The 22220-nt window shown below is 32.5% G+C and overlaps 1 protein-coding gene and 1 pseudogene across 1 annotated transcript; both read right to left on the minus strand.

Annotated features, from left to right (window-relative positions):
- Positions 1-8725: 8725 nt before the first annotated feature.
- LOC131631544 (protein TRANSPORT INHIBITOR RESPONSE 1-like) lies at positions 8726-10222 on the minus strand (annotated as a pseudogene).
- A 4930-nt stretch (positions 10223-15152) lies between these two features.
- LOC131631569 (uncharacterized) lies at positions 15153-16633 on the minus strand. The gene has a single exon (XM_058902365.1). The coding sequence runs from the start codon at positions 16295-16297 to the stop codon at positions 15725-15727; it is 573 nt and encodes a 190-aa protein (XP_058758348.1). The 5' UTR covers positions 16298-16633; the 3' UTR covers positions 15153-15724.
- Positions 16634-22220: the final 5587 nt, after the last annotated feature.

The following is a 22220-nucleotide window of genomic DNA, read 5'->3' on the forward strand; positions in this document are numbered from 1 at the left end:
ACGCCCCACACAGGTTGGAGGCTCACGCACCCCACATCCCACACATGTACCAGCCCGTGAGGTTGATGAGGCAGTTGATGAGATAGACGGAGCTGATCTTCGTGGGAGGGATGATCCCGATGAGATTCATGTCGTTGACGGTAGATTTTGGATTCATACCGAAGGAAGCAAGTAAGTTTCCTATTTAAAAACTTTAATATATGTATACATTTTCATTTTTTATATAAATTTATATCTAACATTTCATTTTTTGTTTCAGTTTTACGCCGAGTCGGATTGCTGCTAGGATTGTTAACTATATAATTCAGCAGATGTATAAATCAGCTTTTAAGAGCTATGGGGACGTCAAAAATAAAGATGAATGGTTTAGAATGTTTAAGGTATTGTTATTTATGTAGGTTATGCATTTAATTTATTGTTTTAGTTATAGTTATTTAAATAAAATTCTCATTATAATTACTTAACATTTTATTTTAATGTCATATAACATTATTGCAGGAGAAATGTGTGTGGGATCCTTTGAGTGAAAAAAGTGTTCAGAAAGTTTTCAATATCAGATGCTCTAAAAGAATGTCTGATATGCTGCGGCGAGTAAGGGAGAATTATGAGCTTCACGGCATCCGTCCTAGCTGGATAGGCGAGGAGGTTTTTCAGGAGCTTGTAATATATTGGAGGACTCCAGAATTCCGGGCTAAATCAGAAACCTTTAAGAAGATGAGGGCATCTGAAAAGGGCGGTTGTGTCAACACAGTTGGAAGTATTAGCACCGCCGAGCATGCCCGACGATTGGTAAAAGTTTTAAAATTTTTAAGTTACTTCTTTATTCATAATATAATTTACTAATTATTTTTAATTATATTATTTAGGCTAAGCAGTTGGGTAGAAGACCATTGATGCCTGAGCTGATTTCGAGGACCCGGACAAGGAGATCGGGAGGTGTTGTCGACGAGCGCACTAGGATGTATCTTGTAAGTGAAATTTACGTTGTTTATTTTTTTTATATTGATACAAAGTTTGTGATGTGAATTTCATGTGGCAATTGATAATTTGCCACGTGAAAATCATGTGGCAAATCATAAGTTGTGGCGTGAAAATAACGTGGCAACGTTTTAATATATTTTAATTTATAATATATATATATTTATTTAGTATCATTAAATATGCATTTAAATATTTAACTTAATTTTTTTTATTGAATATTTGTGCAGGAAGAATATGATAGACGACTTGCCATTTTTCTGGAAAATAATCCTCAATTCATGCCAGCAGAGGGGGAGCCGCTTAACGCGGATGTTGATCACTACACTTGGTGTGACGTTATTAAAGATAAAGGGCCTAATGGTTGCTTTTTTGGGGCTGGAAATTTGGCGTCCAGCTATAGATCTGGTGACCGTAATCTGTTCCAAAGAGTTCAGGATGGAGAGGGTGGATCGCGTCAACCAAATCTGACACAGGAACAAACTGAATTAGTAAGGCAATTGGCGAGACGCGAAAGTGAGGCCCAGATCGAGATGATGCGGAAGAAGCAGTCTGATATGGAGGAGCAGCATGCGCGACAGATGGAGGGCATTATGAAGAAGCAAGCTGAGATGGAGGAGCAGATGAGACGGTTTATGCAAGGAGGAGGAAATTACAGTAATGCTCCTCCTCAAGAGCCGGAGGATGACGGGGTGGCTGATGATTTTAATCCGGATAACTATTTTCCGGATGATGCCTCTTAAAAACATTTTGTATTTTATTTGTTTTAAATTTTTTTTAATGTAAAATATTCTACATTTTAATTCATTAAAATATTAGTTTTAAATTTTTAATTTTATTTAATTGAATTTATTATATAATGTTTATTATATTAATTTATTTTATATAAATTTATTATATAAATTAGTTTTTATAGATTTTATTATATAAATTTTATTTTATAGATTTTATTATATAAATTTTATTATATATAAATTTTATTATATATATTTTATTATATATTATATTTTATTATATATTAATTAATTATATAAAATATATAAAATAAAACAAATCTAGCGTGAATAAATTTTTAAAAAAAAAAAGCATTTAATGTAGCGATGTGGGAAACACGTCGCTACATTGGTCAACAAACACACTTCCCCACACCTGCCACACCTGCTGTGTGTGCAGTGGGATGTTTCCTATGTAATCCTGTTGCGACGTGGGAGTCACGTCGCTACTTTCTGACGTGGTCCCCACGTCGCTACAATGTTGCCACGCGTGCTCCTGCGACATAAATGCTCACGTCGCTACTTTTTGTTTGCCACGTGATTTTGCATGTTGCGACGTGTAATCCACGTCGCTGCAAAGAACATTTTTTGTAGTGTCAATATTTATCCAACAAATTTACTCAATTGTTGAAAATTTATGATTTTTTAAACTAATAAATTTTTTTTTTTAAATATTGTATTTTTTATTTTAAAATATGTTTAACCAAAGAAACATTCATGAATTTACTCAATTGTTTAAAATTTTATGATTTTTTAAACTAACAAATTATTTTTTTTTTTTTAGAATATTATATTTTTTATTTAAAAATATCTTCAAATGAAAATCATATTTATTATAATATTACTATTATAATATTACTATCATAAAATTTTAAGTTTTTATAATATCAATTCATATTAATTTAAAGATTGTGTAACATTTGCATTCGTTTTTGTTTTGTATAACAATATAATAGAAATTTTGTTTTTACTTTTAATCCTGAGGACGATGAAACATGTAGCAGTTCAAAGGTGAGCTGATCAACTGATGAAAAGTAATTGATAGAGAGTATTTAGTTATATTTTAATATTTTTAGTTTAATTAGAATTATTAATTTAAGGTTTTATATTAGTTGGTATTTTAGTAATTGGGCATTTTTAGTTATTGGCCCATTAGTTACATTATATATGTAGTGTCATTGACACATTACAAATCAATTAATGAAATCAAGTTTAATTTTATCTTTTATTTTAAGGGTCTGTTTGGTAAAAATAGTGGTTGACAGATAAGTTAGCTGATAGCTTATAGCTTATGACTGATAGCTGATAGCTTATAGCGGATGGTTGAGACTGATAACTTATAAGCTAATTGAAGTGTTTCGTAAAATTAACAGTTCAATTAACTTATAAATGTAAAATAACATAAAAGATATTTAATGTATAATTATTTTATTTTAAATTAAAATAAATTAGAAGGGTTAAAAATGGATATTAATTAAAATAATAAGGATAAAAAAGGAAGAAAAAACAATAAGCTATAAGACATAAACTAAAACTCTATTTAAAATAGCGTCTAGAAAATAAGCTATAAGTTAGTAAAATAAGCTATAAGCTCGTGATAAAAGACCGTTACCAAACAGGTCTAAATTATCATATGAGCTTATAAGACATAAGACATAAGCTATAAGCTCGAAAACATGTCTTACCAAACAGAGCCTAAGTCCCTTTTATTGTTCTTCCCCTTTCCTAGTTTAAACACTAGTTTAGAACCTTGATAGGAATTGCTTCCTATCAATTGGTGCTTTCATCATATACTCAAATCCTCCTATGGATTATCATTATCACACACCTTCATATCATCCATGGAGTATTCCTCCTACCGATCCCACAAACCCCTCTTTTACATCTCCTACCACATCTTCATTTCCATCTTTCCCGTGGGAACTTTTTACACCTTATTACACTCATGGTTCATCATCCCCAAAATTGTATTTGAATCACGGATATTCACCACATCATCATTCACATCTTCAGCAGCACCACATCATTCACTGTCCAGAAACTACCTATCGTACACGTATTAGGAGAGATTTTACAAAACATTTCCAAGTCTCTCACCCACGTTTCAAGAAATCAACCAAACACACTCCAAAACCGCCAGTGAAAGACAATAAACAGCGATTCAATCACAAACCACAACCACGATTGTTCAATGGAAGCAAGAACATGGGCGGTGGAAGATCCAACAACAGCGGAAACATCCGTGGAAACCCTAAATCCGAAACAGAGATTCTGTCGATAGAGAATCCATTTTCGTTGAAGGTGGATTCTTATCCGATTGGAACTCTTCCTTCTCCAACCGCAATTTGGGTAGCAATGGTATTTTCAATCGCACTATTGATGATGATAGTGTTTTCTCTTTTAATTATCTCACAGAGAAAGTAGCGTTTCTTCTCGAAACTTCGAACGGGTTTTTATCACTTAATGATGTCGAGAGTACTATTGTGGTACATGAGACGCAGGAATCGGTTAAAGCTGAATCAATTGATAAATTAACGAAGTCGAAGAATATTCAAGAGAATTCTGAAGGGGAGTGGTCTGTGATTGATGCACATCCTATTCATGCTATGAAGTTTTCTGTCTCCCCTTTTGTGCGTGTTCCTGTTCAGTGTAAGGTTGCTTCAGATCTTCCTAAGCTTGTGGAAGGCCTCAAACATCTTGCTAAGTCTGATCCTATGGTTGTCTGTACCATTGAGGAGTCCGGAGAACACATTGTTGCTGCTGTCGGTGAGCTTCATCTTGAGATATGTTTGAAGGACTTGCAGGATGATTTCATGGGTGAGTTGTTTTTGCAAGCGTTGAATGATATGCCCCTTTTCTACAAAGTCAGTTTGGGATCTTCCCCAGCTTCACAATTGTTTGGTGGGATTCCAAATCCTGATGAGGAAGTTAAGCTTTGTTTGGTTGCAGAAGTCGAAAAAGATAAAGATATCGTGGTTGTTCGTGCAGGAATCACATCAGAACTTTCACTTGAACTGTTTCGGGAAAATTTTCCATATAGGATTTTCAATATGGGAGTTGCCGAGCATTATGCAGTCACGTTGGTTTCTGGTTTGTCAAGTGGTAGATTGAAGCCATTTTGCATCATACAATCTTCCTTGTTACAGAGAGCCTGTGATCAGGTTGTTCATGATGTTGATCAACATAAAATTCCAGTGCGTTTTGTCATTACAAGTGCATGATTGGTAGTTTCGGATGGTCCCGTCCAGTGTGGAGAATTTGATATAACATTCATGCCGTGCTTACCAAACATGATTGTCATGGCGTTGTCTGATAAGGTTGAACTTGTGAACATGGAGACTACTGCTACTACATTGGCGTATAGGATTTATAAAACAGATATTCCTGAAAATGATCAACTGAATATGGCCTTTGTTGACATTGGACATGCTAGTATGCAGGTGTGCATTGTTGGGTTCAAATAGGGGCAGCTGAATGTGTTGGCTCATATGTTTGACAAGTCACTTGGTGGTTTGGGAATTGATTATGATGGTTCAATGTTTTCTGATTTTGATATATTTGTTGCTCATGGTTTAGAAGAGTATGCTGCAACAGTTTTTAATGTTGTGAAGTATGTTTGTGTTCTTCAATGGGATACCGAGACTTCTGAGCTTGTTACACGATCAATGGGGGATGTTTCTGATCGTATAGGACGACCTACGGATAATGGTCAGATTGGCATTATAGATCCTGATTGTAGGTTGGTTGGACTCCACTTGTATGACGGTTTGTTTAAAGTTATTCCTTTTGATAATAAAGGACGGCTCAAGGAAGCTTTTAATATCAGGCTTGAGGAGCCCCAAGTTTTGGACATCAAATTGATGTATGGTTGTCCAAAGCCTACTATTGTGGTTCTCTACGAAGATAACAAAGACGCCCGTCATGTTCAAACATACGAGGTTGCTCTGAAGGATAAAGACTTTGTTGAGTGTCTATGGTCGCACAACAATCTTGATAATGGGGATGACTTATTAATATTGGTTCCCTCGCCTCTTTGTGGTGTGCTTATTATTGGAGAAGAAACTGTTTACTTGGTGACCATACAGGGTCGCTCTGTCTACTTGTTATAACCCATGAGAAAGAAAAGGTTACTGCTCTCAAAATAGAGCCCCTTTGGGAGACTTCCATTGCATCTACAATTTCATACCTTGATAATGCATTTGTCTATATGGGTTCAAATTACGGAGATTCACAGCTCATAAAACTAAATCTACAGCCTGATGCAAAAGGTTGTTATGTGGAAGTCTTGAAAAGGTATGTTAATTTGGGGCCCATTGTTGACTTTTGTGTGGTAGACCTTGAAAGGCAAAGGCAAGGTCAGGTTGTGACTTGTTCTGGAGCTTACAAGGATGGCTCTCTTCGTGCTGTAAGTTTTATAAGTGAAACAAGAATATTAGCAATGAATCTTCAGGATAAGTTAATGATTGTTGCATTTGTTCTGAAAATGGTGAAGCAATGTGTGGGCACTGAAGGTGTGGAAATTGAGTATATTAGATTTGGGAGACATCATCCGTTTAAGCAATGGGATCCGGGAGTTATTTTAGAACCTTGAGGACAAGGTTCAAGTGAACCCCACGACAATGATAGAGAGTATTTAGTTATATTTTAATATTTTTAGTTTAATTAGAATTATTAATTTAAGGTTTTATATTAGTTGGTATTTTAGTAATTGGGCATTTTTAGTTATTGGCCCATTAGTTACATTATAGATGTAGTGTCATTGACACATTACAAATCAATGAATGAAATCAAGTTTAATTTTATCTTTTATTTTAAGTCCCTTTTATTGTTCTTCCCCTTTCCTAGTTTAAACCCTAGTTTAGAACCTTGATAGGAATTGCTTCCTATCAGTAGCGGCAAGACGTGTTAAAATAGGTCACATCATAAGTAAAATATAATAAAATAGTGTTATTTGATGTAGAGTCATAATACTCTATATTGTACTTTATTTTATTGTATTGTGTTGTAATAATATTTGTGATTTTTTTAATATTTAAGTTATATAATCAAAATGTCTTATAATAATCATTGTAATATGTAAGTTATAATTCTTAAAATAAAAAAATATATTTTTATATAAATAACTTTATAATCCAAGACATTTAATAGTTCAAAAAAAATAAGTAGCAAATCATAGACATGATCAAGATTGTCAGAATCGAGTTTTTACCTTGACTCGTTTTGCCTAGGTAAAATCGAAACGTAAAATCGTAGAGTTTACCTCATATTAAAATTATATTAAATGTATATATACCACATATATATATATATATATATATACTTATAGAATATTCTAAATGCAATAATTATTTAAAATTTTAACTTAATTATAAAGCAAAAGTATACTATATTATTATAATAAAGTATAATATTCACAATCTTGTATCAAACTACATAAATTGTCCACCAAATCATAAAAAGTAACATCCAAAAGATTATAAAAAAAACAATAGTTTCATAAGTTTATCAAGTTCACTAAAACAAATTTTTTCATGTTCATCTTCAACTTAATCAAAAGTTCAATCCTTCTACAACATCGTCTTCATTAGAGCATTCATATTTAACTTGATTAAATCCATCTTCAAATGTTAAAGATTCTTTAATATATTATAACCAAGATATGAATATGAATAAAATTAAAAAATCATAGAAACAATTTTATGGGGCAAAATATAAAATGTGATTTATAAATTTTGACAAAAAAAAAAGTAAAATAAGGTCAAAGAGTAAAATCCAACGATTTTACACAATTTCACCGATTTCAGAATGATTTAAATCACTTAAAATCGTTCCAGGATACGATTTTACCTAAAAAGGTTTTTACCTACGATTTAACACGAAATAGAGACCTAAAAACGTGAAATCTATAGAGTTTAGGTTTTAAATCGAGATTTTAACAACCTTGGACATGATAATCTAAGACAATAAAACAAATAAAACATTATACTTTTTCGTCAATCCAGTATTCCTTCATTTTAAAAACCAACACATTTGCATTTATCTTTATCAATTTTGGTAAAAAAAAAAAAGTTTTGGTCACAAAAAAAACTTTTACATTTTTAGAGATATAATTTAGATTTAGAGGATCAATATGTGAAATCTCTCTATTCCTAAATTATTTTATGGGTTTAATGGATATACCCTGACAGTGTAAAATAGTTTTACACTGTCATCCAATAGAAAACCATAAATCTGCTATGTTATTAAAAGTTTTTTAAAATAAAAAGGATTTTAATTTGATACATAATTGTGATTTGTTGACAGTATAAAACTATTTTACACTGTCAGTGCATCACCCATTTTCTCTTATTTTATATCATTTTATTCCTGTAACTCCAGGTTGCCTTTTATATTTATTTTTAAATTTGATTATTAGAATTTCTAGAGTGACATAAATATAATTATAATAGAATTATAATAAATAGAATTATTGTTTCAGGAATCAATTTTTTTTGTTAATGAAATCAAAGAAAGCAATTAACATAAATCAAGATTAATTAGAAAATAGTCAATTTTCTGAAATAAATTGTATTGTATTTAAAACCAAAATTAATGTGTTGATGTGCTTAAAACCAAAATTTACAATGTTAATGTATGACTTGATTAAAACCAAAATTTACAATGTTAATGTATGACTTGATTTCATTCGATGGAAACCTTAATGTATGATTTCATTTCATTTTTCAAATGCCCATGAAACATTGAAGAATGCCTTTTAGAACCCTCAAGAGTCATTATAAAGACAATCAAAACCAGTTTTCAACAGCCATTGTAAAAGATGTGTTCCCAGCCAGTTTCTATCCAATTGAAAAAAAAATTGTATAACAGACAAATATGCATCGAAGTTTGCAATAGAATATGAATATCTATTTGGAAGGCTAACAATGATAAATCAGCGTGCCTAATATCTTAGACAAAAAACAAAGGGAACGACATGAATATAAACTTACGTCTGCAAACATTACTGTATGAAGAATAATACAACAATGTATCTAATGCAAATACAACAACATAGTTTTGGTCTCTATTGATAAGTAAATGGACATCCCAAGGCTCCGCCAAACTGTTAAATTAATAACATGAGAGCTCAAACCCTCATCACAATCCCATTGTACCTATAGTTCAACAAAATATCAAAACTTCAATAACCTACACCAAGGCAACAGAAAAATTAATTAGAGATTTCTAAACTGAGTGTGTACCTGGCATTAACAATCTGCCAAATCAAATTCACAAAGATTCCTTGGCTCTATACACTGTTAGGTTTCTCGATCCGTACGGAGGAATCATCCTTCATTGTCCAGACAAAATCAGGCATGTCCAACCTTGGCCCAGCAGTACTCCTGTATATATAAAGCTTCTCCACAAGACAACTATTTGGCCTTGAATCTGGAGGTCCTCTTTCATCAATGACTTCAACATTAAGTCTGGGCATTTGCTGTCCCAGTAGCTTACATGCTCCATAACTCACTGGGCAAGAGGACATCCAAAGGGATCACATTGTCTCAAGTTTTTCCGCATTGGCCAAGAGAGCCTTGTCGCCAAAGGGACAGTCCCTGATCTCTAGCTTCCTAAGATTATCACACTCCGACAACAAATAATGGAGATCTAAATCACGAGCTCCTGCAAAGGCAATTGATTGCATCTCCAGCTTCTTCGCATGAGTTCCAATATATTCAAAAACATGATCAATAAGAAGGCCAGAAAGGGAAAGGCGCAGAAGATCCTTACAATGCTCTACAATAGCTCCAAAACCAGAATCCAGTGGTTGAAGAGTAAGATAATCGGGAGTTCGAGGCTCCAGAATACACAGGCGAAAGCGAGTCAAATTAGTCATATTCTGCGCAAAAGTATTTAGAGCAGCATTATATATTTGACGACAAAAATATAGAATGGACTGGAGCTTTGGGCAACCTTTAGATACCCTATTCTGTCAACGCAATATTTGGTTCTAAACCAAACGGATAAGAAGAAAACACCCTCAACTCCTGTAGATCCTAGCATGAAGCAGCAACGACATCAAGACCAGCATCTTCTATGTAATCAAGCACCTGTATCAACGGACTTTAATTAGCACATGAATATACCACACGATTTAAGGGTAAAGAACCCGAGATGCACACAAAACATGGAATTGGAAATACAATGAAAAATATCATATAAATCCAACATACCCAAAACCGCAACAAATTGGGGCATTGACCGACAAGCTTGATAAGATCAGAGCTTTGAATGACAGTATAACTCAGGTTTAGTGATGTTAGCCTAGAGTAGACAGGATTTATTGCCCGAAGGTAGGATGGCAGAACTTGCCCAAAACCAGATACATGTTATAACTTCTTTATAAAAAAAGAAGTCAAATACATATTAAATCAAAGGCTGTAATTTTTCATGAGTTGCATCAGTCATACTCTATTAACAATGTCAGTCATTACAGTTTAAGTAGTAGGCATAGATAAAACCTAAATGGAATAAGATCATGCAGACAGTAGATATTCTTCACTTTTGGATGAATCAGAGTGCAAGTCAATATTATTACATGATATTTGCCAATTGAGTATGATCTCAGTATTTTCTTGCAAGCAACTTAAATATTCATCAAACCATATCTCAGCTAAGCAAACTAATATGATAAGCCAAGTCTAAATATAGATTAGAGATTCAAGTTATCATATGATTGTAACAGATGCCTCATTTATCCTATGATCATGATGGGAACACACACAAGAAACACACAATCAAAAAGCATGAATATCATTGCATACTTGAGTTCAGATTGAGAAAACTACTTACAGGCATGTCAATATGCTTTCCATGAGGTAGTCGCTGCTCCTCAAAACACAAGCATTGTAGAAACACTGGTTATCTGAGTAGAGATTTTGTTTTCTACAGTATAAAATGCGAGGGCACCCTAACCATATATATATATATATATATATATATATATATATATATATATATATATATATATATATATATATATATATATATATATATAAGATTTGAAAAATATTTCAAAGGATTCAGTATGAATATGTAACTTAACAACACAGTTTTGAACCGAATAGTAACTTAAGACCTGTTCATACATGACAGTACCTACATAAACAACCAGCATTAATTTGGCATCGAAATAGTATTACATAAGTACTTATCCAAACAGATCCTGAGTTGCTTTTGAAAACCAACAATTCCATGATATGATTTTTCCAGTAGAGAAAGAACAGATTTGGCATCGAAAACACGTAATCACTTCAACTTGTTGATGTAGACGTCGAGCACGAAATCGCTTAACCTCTTTGATATGTAGTCTATTAATACTGCATAATTAGTTTTAAATAATAGATCAGTACTGGTGTATAGTGATAAAGTATAAAGACAAAATTAGATAATTAAAATAGTTTTAACAAAATTTGTTACAATACTAACTTCTGGAAGAGTTAAAAATAATACTATCAGCTCTTCAAGCTATGCTAGTTGATGCAGAACATAATCAGTTCAAGGATCAATACAAGCATCAATAAATTATTACAAAAGTTACTAAAACAAAGTTATTGAAAAACTTACAAATAAGAACAGTTTAAATCAATCAGATCCAAAACTCAAATATAAAAAATAGAAATTTTCTTACCAAATAGCTTTCTCCACGAATATTATCCCCGTCAGTGTATCAATCAAAAGGACGTGCCACTCCAAATTTGAAATTTGCACATATAAACAACATCAGAAGAAAAAAGATAAAGTTAAAACCGAATCTGTTTCGGAATAGTAATCATCGCCCGCCGCGAACCAACACCGACATAGTGTCTAAACTTCTTCACAACAGTCTCTAAACTTACATTTATTGTTGTTTTTGCACCTGCCATCATTAATATATACAACAAAAACAAACCAAAAAATTAGAATGGTTCAAGTAACACATGAATTGAAAAAGTACCCAAATAAAGAGAATTGATACCAAGCAACTAAGTGAGTTTTCAGATCTATAATAATAGTTTTAGATCTGTAATAATTAGTTCACATCCTGAAGTTTCTTCGTTATCTTACTCACCTAATAAGAATCATACCAATTACAACAAATATTATGAAAATGATAAAAAGTTCTCTGGTTAGTGCTTCTAAAATCAATTAGCCGGTTTAATTTTAAGGCCATACCTTGTTAGATTCTAAACTCAGCAGTAAAACTCGATCCAGTCTAAATCCTGAAAAACAAACCACAAAATCATGCAATCAACCACAAAATATTATTAACCATAGACAATTCCTTTTATAACAAAAGCAAAACTATCGATTCAAAAGAAAAAATGATTATCAAACCATAACAATATTCCTGAAACACATAAGTACTTATCCAAACAGATCCTGAGTTGCTTTTGAAAACCAACAATTCCATAATATGATTTTTCCAGTAGAGAAAGAACAGATTTGGCATCGAAAACACGTAATCACTTCAACTTGTTGATGTAGACATCGAGCACGAAATCGCTTAACCTCTTTGATATTACATAAGTACTTATCCAAACAGATCCTGAGTTGCTTTTGAAAACCAACAATTCCATAATATGATTTTTCCAGTAGAGAAAGAACAGATTTGGCATCGAAAACACGTAATCACTTTAACTTGTTGATGTAGACGTCGAGCACGAAATCGCTTAACCTCTTTGATATGTAGTCTATTAATACTGCATAATTAGTTTTAAATAATAGATCAGTACTGGTGTATAGTGATAAAGTATAAAGACAAAATTAGATAATTAAAATAGTTTTAACAAAATTTGTTACAATACTAACTTCTGGAAGAGTTAAAAATAATACTACCAGCTCTTCAAGCTATGCTAGTTGATGCAGAACATAATCAGTTCAAGGATCAATAAAAGCATCAATTGTTTATTACAAAAGTTACTAAAACAAAGTTATTGAAAAACTTACAAATAAGAACAGTTTAAATCAATCAGATCCAAAACTCAAATATAAAAAATAGAAATTTTCTTACCAAATTGCTTTCTCCACGAATATTATCCCCATCAGTGTATCAATCAAAAGGACGTGCCACTCCAAATTTGAAATTTGCACATATAAACAACATCAGAAGAAAAAAGATAAAGTTAAAACCGAATCTGTTTCGGAATAGTAATCGTCGCCCGCCGCGAACCAACACCGACATAGTGTCTAAACTTCTTCACAACAGTCTCTAAACTTACATTTATTGTTGTTTTTGCACCTGCCATGATTAATATATACAACAAAAACAAACCAAAAAATTAGAATGGTTCAAGTAACACATGAATTGAAAAAGTACCCAAATAAAGAGAATTGATACCAAGCAACTGAGTGAGTTTTCAGATCTATAATAATAGTTTTAGATCTGTAATAATTAGTTCACATCCTGCAGTTTCTTCGTTATCTTACTCACCTAGTATGAATCATAACAATTACAACAAATATTATGAAAATGATAAAAAGTTCTCTGGTTAGTGCTTCTAAAATCAATTAGCCGGTTTAATTTTAAGGCCATACCTTGTTAGATTCTAAACTCAGCAGTAAAACTCGATCCAGTCTAAATCCTGAAAAACAAACCACAAAATCATGCAATCAACCACAAAATATTATTAACCATAGACAATTCCTTTTATAACAAAAGCAAAACTACCGATTCAAAAGAAAAAATGATTATCAAACCATAACAATATTCCTGAAACACACAAATCTTGCAAATCAGAAAAATTAATACTTTTGTCTAAAAAAATCAGTACTTTAGTGTTAAAACTGACAACTATAAAATATGAAATAAAAAGCAGAAAAAAGTTCATAAATATCCTCCTGGTGAACAAAAACCCTAACCACAACACCAGAACCCAAACTTTCACGATCTTAAATCCATTGCCGCCACCACAGATCTGAATGTTAAAACAGAATAACCTAAATAAACATAGCAAATAGGTGGGAAAAAATCTCGATTTGATGCATTTCTTCAACCACCAAATTCCTCGGCACTTTCACTTTTTCTGGCATAACAACTTTCATCAAATCATCAATAAATTTTTTAAAGAAGATGAAGAGATGGAAGATAAATAAAGAAGAGGAATGGAGTGAAGAGATAAGAAAGAGAGAAGAGGAACCGGCACAGTAGAGGGAGAGAAATTAAGTAGAAGATGAGGAGAATCGGTGTCTTCTTCGTCGTATGCAATTCAACTCCAACCACCACAGGCAACAAAATCAAAACTCTGCCATGGAAGTGTTGGATCTGAAAAAAATAGTTCTGTTAATGAGTAAGAATTTTTTTTTTTGAATTTGGAAGAGAAACAGTTTGTGAAACTTTCGTAAAAGGAGTTGTTGTAAAACATAGTGTTGAATGTTTAAGCTATACACGTGGCTTAATATTGAGCAAAAAGGACATTTTTGGTTTTTCAAGATCAGTTAACTTTCTTATACTATTATAGATTATAGATTTCCGAAAAATGATAGGCTTGCACTGATTTTTGACATCTATTACGCATAAAGATGAAATATTTTGGGAGTCATTATAGCGTTCCTCTTATTAGGGATGGCAAAACGGGCCGCCCGCCCCGCATTATGCCCGCCAAAAAACGAGCGGGGCGGGCATGCCCGCCAAGTAAAATGGGCATCAAAATCATGCCCGCCCCGCCAAGGTGGCGGGTTGGCGGGCGGCGGGCTTACCCGCCTATTTTTATTTATATTTTTTTAATAGATTAATATGCTTTTTTTTACCTTTTAATTAAACTTTTCACTTATTTTTTAAAACAATTTTTTATAAAAGTAATTTTTTAACAAATTTACTCTAAAAAATATTACATATATTTATAAATAAATGTATAAAATAAACCATCAAGTATTGCAATTACTAGAATTAACTAAAAAAAAGTGAGTTTTGGAGGAGGAGCGGGTTTTGGCGGGGCGGGTATGGCGGGCGGCGGATTTTGGCGGGACGGGCTTTGGCGAGCGGCGAGCCTAAAATCCCAACCCAACCCGCCAATTTTTGGCGGGTGCGCGGGCGGCCCGGCGGACCCCGACCCGTTTTGCCACCCCTACCTCTTATGGAATCCAACTCAGTTTAGAAAACTTTGATTTTGGCCAATTGCTTGGATGAAAGAATGGTGAATACGACAAGAAAGTTAAGACCCTACTCTTCCCAACGCCACACACTCTTCAACCTCATCTTCTGCAAATTCTACCACACATCAAATTAAGGATAATATTTTCCGTCTATCTTCATTTCTTCACAACCACCCCAACATCACTTTATCCTTAACCAAAACACCATCTACATATATTTTTTTTTATTTACTTAATAATTATCAAAATAAGCCAAAACCAATAATCAAGTAATAATTTATGTACTAATTTGTTCTAAATAATAAAGTTGTGTTTTGCTTCCAGTTTATTTCATGAAGAGTAGTAAAACAACAAAGATACAATCTGAATCTGCTCAAATCTCCCTATTTAATTTTTATAACTTTACAATACAAAAGGGTTACAACAAACCTACAAGATTCTCGCAATTTCCAAATTCTTCAAAACGCACATACACTTCCGGAATTTACAAATCAACCCCCGTCTTCCTCCCATCCTTTCTTCTTTTTTATTTTTTCATTTTTTTCCCAATTCTAATTTCATATTACAACCTAAATTTTACCCTTAACAACCCATTAACAAGATCTTACATAATAAATCCCAATAACACTACTCCAAACTTTTAATAATTCACATTTCCGCCCCGAGTTTTTCCCCATATTTCAATTCAACCCTTCCGTTTAAAAAAATCACGGTTGGGTTAGAATTCGAAAAACGGGAGAGGGACGTAACGGGTAATAAGAAGATTCTAGATTAAGAAGAGAGACAAAATAGGAAGAGAAGATGAAAAGTCGACGTGGATATGGATATGACCCGAAACCCGGAAATGACCCGTTTCAGACTCATGCAATACGGAGGAGACGTCTCAGATCCCGCGTAGCGGAGTCGTCGACGGCCACCGGCGCAAACTTCCTCTGAAAAGACGGTATCGGAAGGGCGCTCGGCGACGGTGACATCGCGAACGCGGATCCGGCGTAAACTTCGCAACCGGTCTTGAAATCAACGATCCGGATCTGTTTAGGAACCATATTCGGGTCGGGTCCAAGTCTTTGTGTTCCGATGACAACCAAATCGTCACCTTCCTTCTTCAAACCCTCGCTGTTCATCTTCGAATCAAGCGATTCGCCTCTCCGGAGAATCATCACCTTCTCCATCACCAATTCACTACCTTTCGCAATCTTCAAATCATCGAAGCTAGGTCTTCTCTCACGTTTTCTCTGCTCCGGTCGAACAACCGGTCTCCGGTTAATCCTCCCGGAGTTTGTTGCGCCATAAAAAGTATTACTATTGCCATTTCCATAATTGTTATATTGATTATGGCAATTTCCATAAGTTCTTCGCCGGGAAAAACTCGCCGGAGGAACTCTGATGCGTTCATGCAAACAATCCTGTGGTAGCAAAATTTCCGTTCCCATGGTGAATGGAAAAAAATTCAAAAATTGTGAGAGGAAATGAAGAAAAATTAAGGTATGAGCGTTTAGATCTGAATAATGAATGAAAACGACGAAAGAAGCGTCGTTTTGTCGGTGTTGTGTTTAGAATTATTATTATTCAGTTTATTATAAATTATATTCTTCTCTGTTTGGTTTCTTCTCCTTCCTCTGAGAAGACAAGGAAGAGAAGAAGGGGGTGTTGATAGAAAAACTTGGAAACAAGAAGAATAGAAATAAAGAAAGGATGAATTGAGGAAAATGGTTTGGTTATAGGAGGGAGATATATAGTAAAAGAGAAAGGAGACAAAGGTGGGGTTGGTATGGTTGATGGGTTTTTTTCCTACCGACTTTCGTGAGGAGAGAGAAAAAGAAGAGAGAGAAAGAAAGAAATGATTTTGAGTTTTGACAGAGGACAGGTGGTGTTTGCTGATCGGACCGAGTCATTAACATTAACGTTTGAAGTGTAAACGTGGGACCCTAGAATAACGGTGGACGTTAGTGGACACGTTACTTTCGTCATCCTTTTTTGGTTTGGGTACAACCAAAGATGAGGTAAGATAACGGTGCCGTGTGTTTGGGGTTAGTTGTCTTTTTCAATTGCCTTCTTTCCAGGAAATTATTGAGTTTGATTGGGTCCACTTGATGTTGTTGGTGTTGGCCAATTGCTATTATTTGAGAATTTTGATTTTATTTTTAATTGGTAAAAAAACTAAAAATGGTTGGAGAAAGAGTAGTTCTTTGTTGCTTCTTGAGTATTGCTCTTTGCTAACGTGTTAACTTTATCTCTCCACCACCTCGGTCAAAGTCAACAATGGAAACTACTAGTACTAATTATTTTTAACGAGTCCTTTTATGATTGTATACTTAGGAGTCAAAGAAGAGAAGAAGATTTCTATGTGTAGATATTCCAATTTGTTATTTTAAAACTCTTTTAATAAACAAAAAAGTAGATATTTTTTATAAATATATATTTTAAAATATATATATATATATATATATATATATATATAAATTTAAAGTAAAAACAAGAATTTTTACCAATAAAGTTATAATAATTATTTTTACAAATAAATGTTACTATTATTCTTATGAGTTTTGTGATTTTCCTCAATAATAGTTATTATTATTAATTAAAAAGGCTAAATTACAGTTTTGGTCCCCCTGTTTTGATATTTTCACGGTTTTAGTCCCCCATTTTCTTTTTAAACAGTTTTGGTCCCCCATCCCAATTTAGATCCAGTACTGTTCATGTACGGTCATGTACTGTTCATGTACGGATCATGCACTGTTCATGAACAAAATTGAGATGGGGGACCAAAACTGTTTAAAAAGAAAATGGGGACTAAAACCGTGAGAATACCAAAATAGAGGGACTAAAACTGTAATTTAGCCAATTAAAAAATATAAAAGTGTTGATTATATAATCAATAATAATTGATATAAATAAGAGTTTAAGATTTATAAGTTTGATTGATATCACGTCGAGCTCCATTTATGATAATTTACTATAAATATAAAGCAAAAGTTTAAAAGAGATCACATCGAGTTCCATTAATAATAATTTAATATAAATCATAAAGCAAGATGTTTCATGCCGAATCAGGTTATCCTTACAAATTCTTTCACTACAAAGTTGAAGTTAACATCGAAAATACCATTTTTTTTCACTTGATGATTAAGCCACCAAACCTTCCTTGTGCTCATTTAGTCGACCGTTCCATCTCCTTGTTGTTCCGTTGTGAGATCACGCATAACTCCTCTACACGTTGCTATTTAGTTTCTTGCAACAAACACACATCAACCCTTTCTTTGTTGATTAATTATTGAGTTTTTTCCTTTAAAAATGATTGACACACCCATAAATGTTATATGATAATATATTCATAGTGCACCTTAGAATTTGACTTCTCTCGACCTTCTCCCTTTTTGGTCTCTCTTTTCCATTCCTCTAATTTCTTCAACATAGACAATATCTTCATCTACACCTTTGACTCCTAAATTCGAAGCCTTTTTCCAAATCCTAATTGCCACATCTTATTTCCTATTCACCCAAAATCTTTTATTTTCTTGAATCAGAAGTTGATACACAACACAAAGTCGACCCCCTAAAAGTTTATCCACTATTAACTCATAATTATTAGCTTGCGTAGGCAATTTTAGGGTTTTCTGCTTGATATGCTTAGGAGGCATACAAGCTGATTAAAATGATGGTTTGACTACTTCTCTTTTCTTGTTTGACTCAGAAGGCCCCTTCAACTGATCCCTAGCATCATTTAGGATTTGGGTTGATCGATTGGATTAGGCCAACATTGGGAGATTTACCAAGCCCGCTTATAAATGATTAAAGGCATGCGTCTCCAAGTAGCCCATCTCAAGACTTCTGTTGGATTCCTCAATGATGGACTTGGTGCCCTCCTCACTTCTAGGATGAAATTCATTAGACAAGGTTTCTTTCTCCACCCCACACAAATTTCTACTACTCACCTTTTGGAGTAGACCTTTTTTTGTTTCCTTTTGGACCAGAATTGACTTTTATACACGTGCCCATATTTTGATTTGACTACTCCTTTATCGCTTTTACGAGTAAACCTTCTTTCTCCACCTGAAACCGTTGCTACACTTTTCTCTATCCGCCTCTTCATAGACCATTAGTTCCCTATTTGTTTAGATCTTGTTCCCTAGGCCAGGATTCTCTCTATTGGTTTCGAGGGAGCCATCATAGCCTCCATCTACTGATAATTTTGGTAAACAAAGACAAGTTTGATTTCACGTAAGGGATTAGACTCAAAGATATCCCAAGACGAGTTATGGAAAAATTATTGGTTTAAAACACATTTAACTAAGAATTTCGATATAAAAAATGCAAGGTAATTGTAGAAAATGAAACAATGAAAATAAAAGGAAACTTGAATTTATAAATGGAATGCAAATGTATACATTGATTCTAATCACTCGTTTCCCGCTAACACTTAGATACTTTGAGTATATCCAAAGTTCCTTTTCACTCACGATCTTCAGAAAAGTGGTGATAGAAGTTCCAACAAATTTGTTCATGTGATATCTTGCAGATTTTTCATTACAAAAAGATTGGTATTCATCGTCGAAGAAATAGTCGTTCAACTGAGGGGGAGAAATGAATTCGTCCACCTGAGGGGAAAAATAAATTTTTGTTAAAAGGATATTGTACTCTTTTTTCTTCACTAGATTTTTTGTCACCGAGTTTTTTCTAGTAAGGTTTTAACGAGGCATATCTTAAACAAACATTCAAGGGGGACTATTATGATTAATGGATGGTTCTCTCTCTATAATTTCATTTCTTATTTGTAATAATTTGTATTGTTTAATAATAATGTAGTTCTCTCATAAAAAATGTAGTACTCATTTTTCTTCACTAGAATTTTTTCCACTGGATTTTTTCCAGTAAGGTTTTAACGAGACATATTCTTTATGGACATTCAAGGGAGAATGTTATAAATGGTATGATTATGAATGTCCATCAATTAGGAGATTTCATATTGATTTTTCATTTATTAGATATGTCCTATAAATATGACTCATATTGTATCAGAATCACTTACTCTCATAATATGAATAATATAATAAACTCTCTTCTTCTATTTATCTGTTCTATTGTTTTATTCAGTTTCATAACAATTAAATATATTATTACAACTTTTTATTTTTATAAATTTTCAAAGAGTCTTATATACGAGACTGAAGGAGTATTATGGATTAATTGAACAAATTTAAAAGTCAAGTTTTTTTATTAATGGGGAACAAAATATTAAATTTAGTTATTTTAAATTTTCTTCACTATTTTTCTAATTTTGTTTATGAGTTAGGAGACAAGGTGAATGAAGAGTTTAGAGAAATAAAATTTTAAGTAAAATATAAAAAAGTTAATATTTTTCTAAAAATTAATTTTATATATAATGATAAATAAATATTAAATTTTTAATTTTTAAATAGATATAATAACATAAATTATATATAAATAATTTATGTAAGTTTTTCAAAATCTTTCAAACAACTCCTTAAACACAATTTTTCAGTTCCTACAAATTAGAAAAATTTTCTATTACAAAAAAAATAAAATTTCTAAAATCTTTTCCGCTTAATTTTTAAAATTATTTTCACTCAGTTCTTTTTTTTTTTTTTTAAATTCACTCTCTCTTTTCTTTCAAAACTCTCAAATAAACTTACATTTATCTAACACACTTTAGACCATCTTATCCAGGGAATTTTAGATATTCCTATCACCCCACATCAAAAAAATTTCCTTGTCATATCTTTTTATCTGCCTTTTTATCATATCAAAGGGAAAAAATATATTCTGAAGAGGACAACGTATACTCTCTATTTATGTGAGGGGTAATTTAACCACTTCAAACTTTATCTCTTTGTTTTATCTTTTATTACTTCTCTAAGAGATGTGTTGTCATCATAAAAAAGGAGAAAAATGTGAATCTACGTGCTTGCAAGTATGAATCTAATATAGCAGTTGTTGAATCATTGATCCTAATATTGTTGATTATCTTGGTGTTTTGATGACGACTACGATGATGTTTGTTGAAATAGGCGGTGATATATTTTTAACTCATAGCTTCATCAAGTAAAAAATTCAAAGTTCAGGTAAAATTCTTATACAATTAGTTTATCTGGTAAAGAACTTGAAACTTCGGAGTTGTGAAAGACAGAGTGTGTGAAAGCTTGCATGGTCATTTTGCTATCCTTGTGGTTTAGATGTAAGCCTCGTGATTTTGGACTGATCTAGGATAAAATCTGATGAGTTCTTCTATGATTTCTCAAAACATGGTTTTACATTCAAATCACATGGTTTTGGACCTTGTGGTTTGGATGTAAGCCTCATGATTAGGATAGAATGAACATAATAGATCAAGAATTTGGGTTGCCTAAAAAATATGAAGCATTAAAAAATGGTTCATCCACAAAATAAATTATCTCAAAACATCTAGTATAAATTTCTAAAATAATTTGAATAACAAAAGGATTTTATATAATTTGACTTATTTTATTTTATTTTTTGAAAAAATAAATTTTTTTATATCTAAAGAAAAAAAATATTTTACTCCTACAATATTATCGAATTTTAATTTACCACCCGTAATAAAAAAATAAAAAAATAAAAAATTTTCAAAAAAAATTACATGTGGAATTAAAAAATAAATAAAAATTAAAAAAAATTCACGTGATCATGTCACGTAAGCAAAAATGAAAATTTCATACCACTTGTCAATTGAGGAGCTAAGAAAATATCTAAAAGATAAATTTCTACAAAAAAATAAACCAAATTGCACCAACATTATAAGGGAACCTTATATATTTAATCCTTTCTAGGAAGGAAAAAAAAACTAGTTTAAAGGCTAATGGTTTTGTTGTCATATAAAAGGAAAAGAAACTAGTCTACTTTTAATATAATAAAGTACAATACATATGAAATCCTATCATTAACCCTCTAATCATTCAATTTGAGGGTGATAATCGGGGACACAACGGTAATTGCATATACTTTAATAATTTAATTAAAAATATATATTCCTTAATCATTGCATTACTTTTCAATTGTCCAATTTCTTTTCCATAATTAATATTATTGTCATGCTTTTGTAGATAGTTGTGCAAATCTGCATGGAATACAGCAAATATTTTAACTTTATAATTATTACTTACCTAAATTTGACTGATTTAAATATTTTAATAGTAGATTCAACCATCATTAATTTTAGGACGGCTACTCTCTACTGTGTGTACTAACTATTTGTATTCCCCATAATTAACTTCATTCCAAACAAACTAAATAAATAAAAACTCATATTTTCATTCCACACATCGACGAAAACCGAAGGTCCTTCTCTCTTTCTCTTCACTACTTTTCCCCTTTTAT

This window comes from Vicia villosa, unplaced genomic scaffold, assembly GCF_029867415.1.
Source record: "Vicia villosa cultivar HV-30 ecotype Madison, WI unplaced genomic scaffold, Vvil1.0 ctg.000843F_1_1, whole genome shotgun sequence".
NCBI lineage: Eukaryota > Viridiplantae > Streptophyta > Magnoliopsida > Fabales > Fabaceae > Vicia > Vicia villosa.

What these genes read in the sequence shown, in the direction of transcription:
- LOC131631569 (XM_058902365.1), bottom strand. Translation starts at nt 16,297, where the DNA reads ATGGGAACGGAAATTTTGCTACCACAGGATTGTTTGCATGAACGCATC.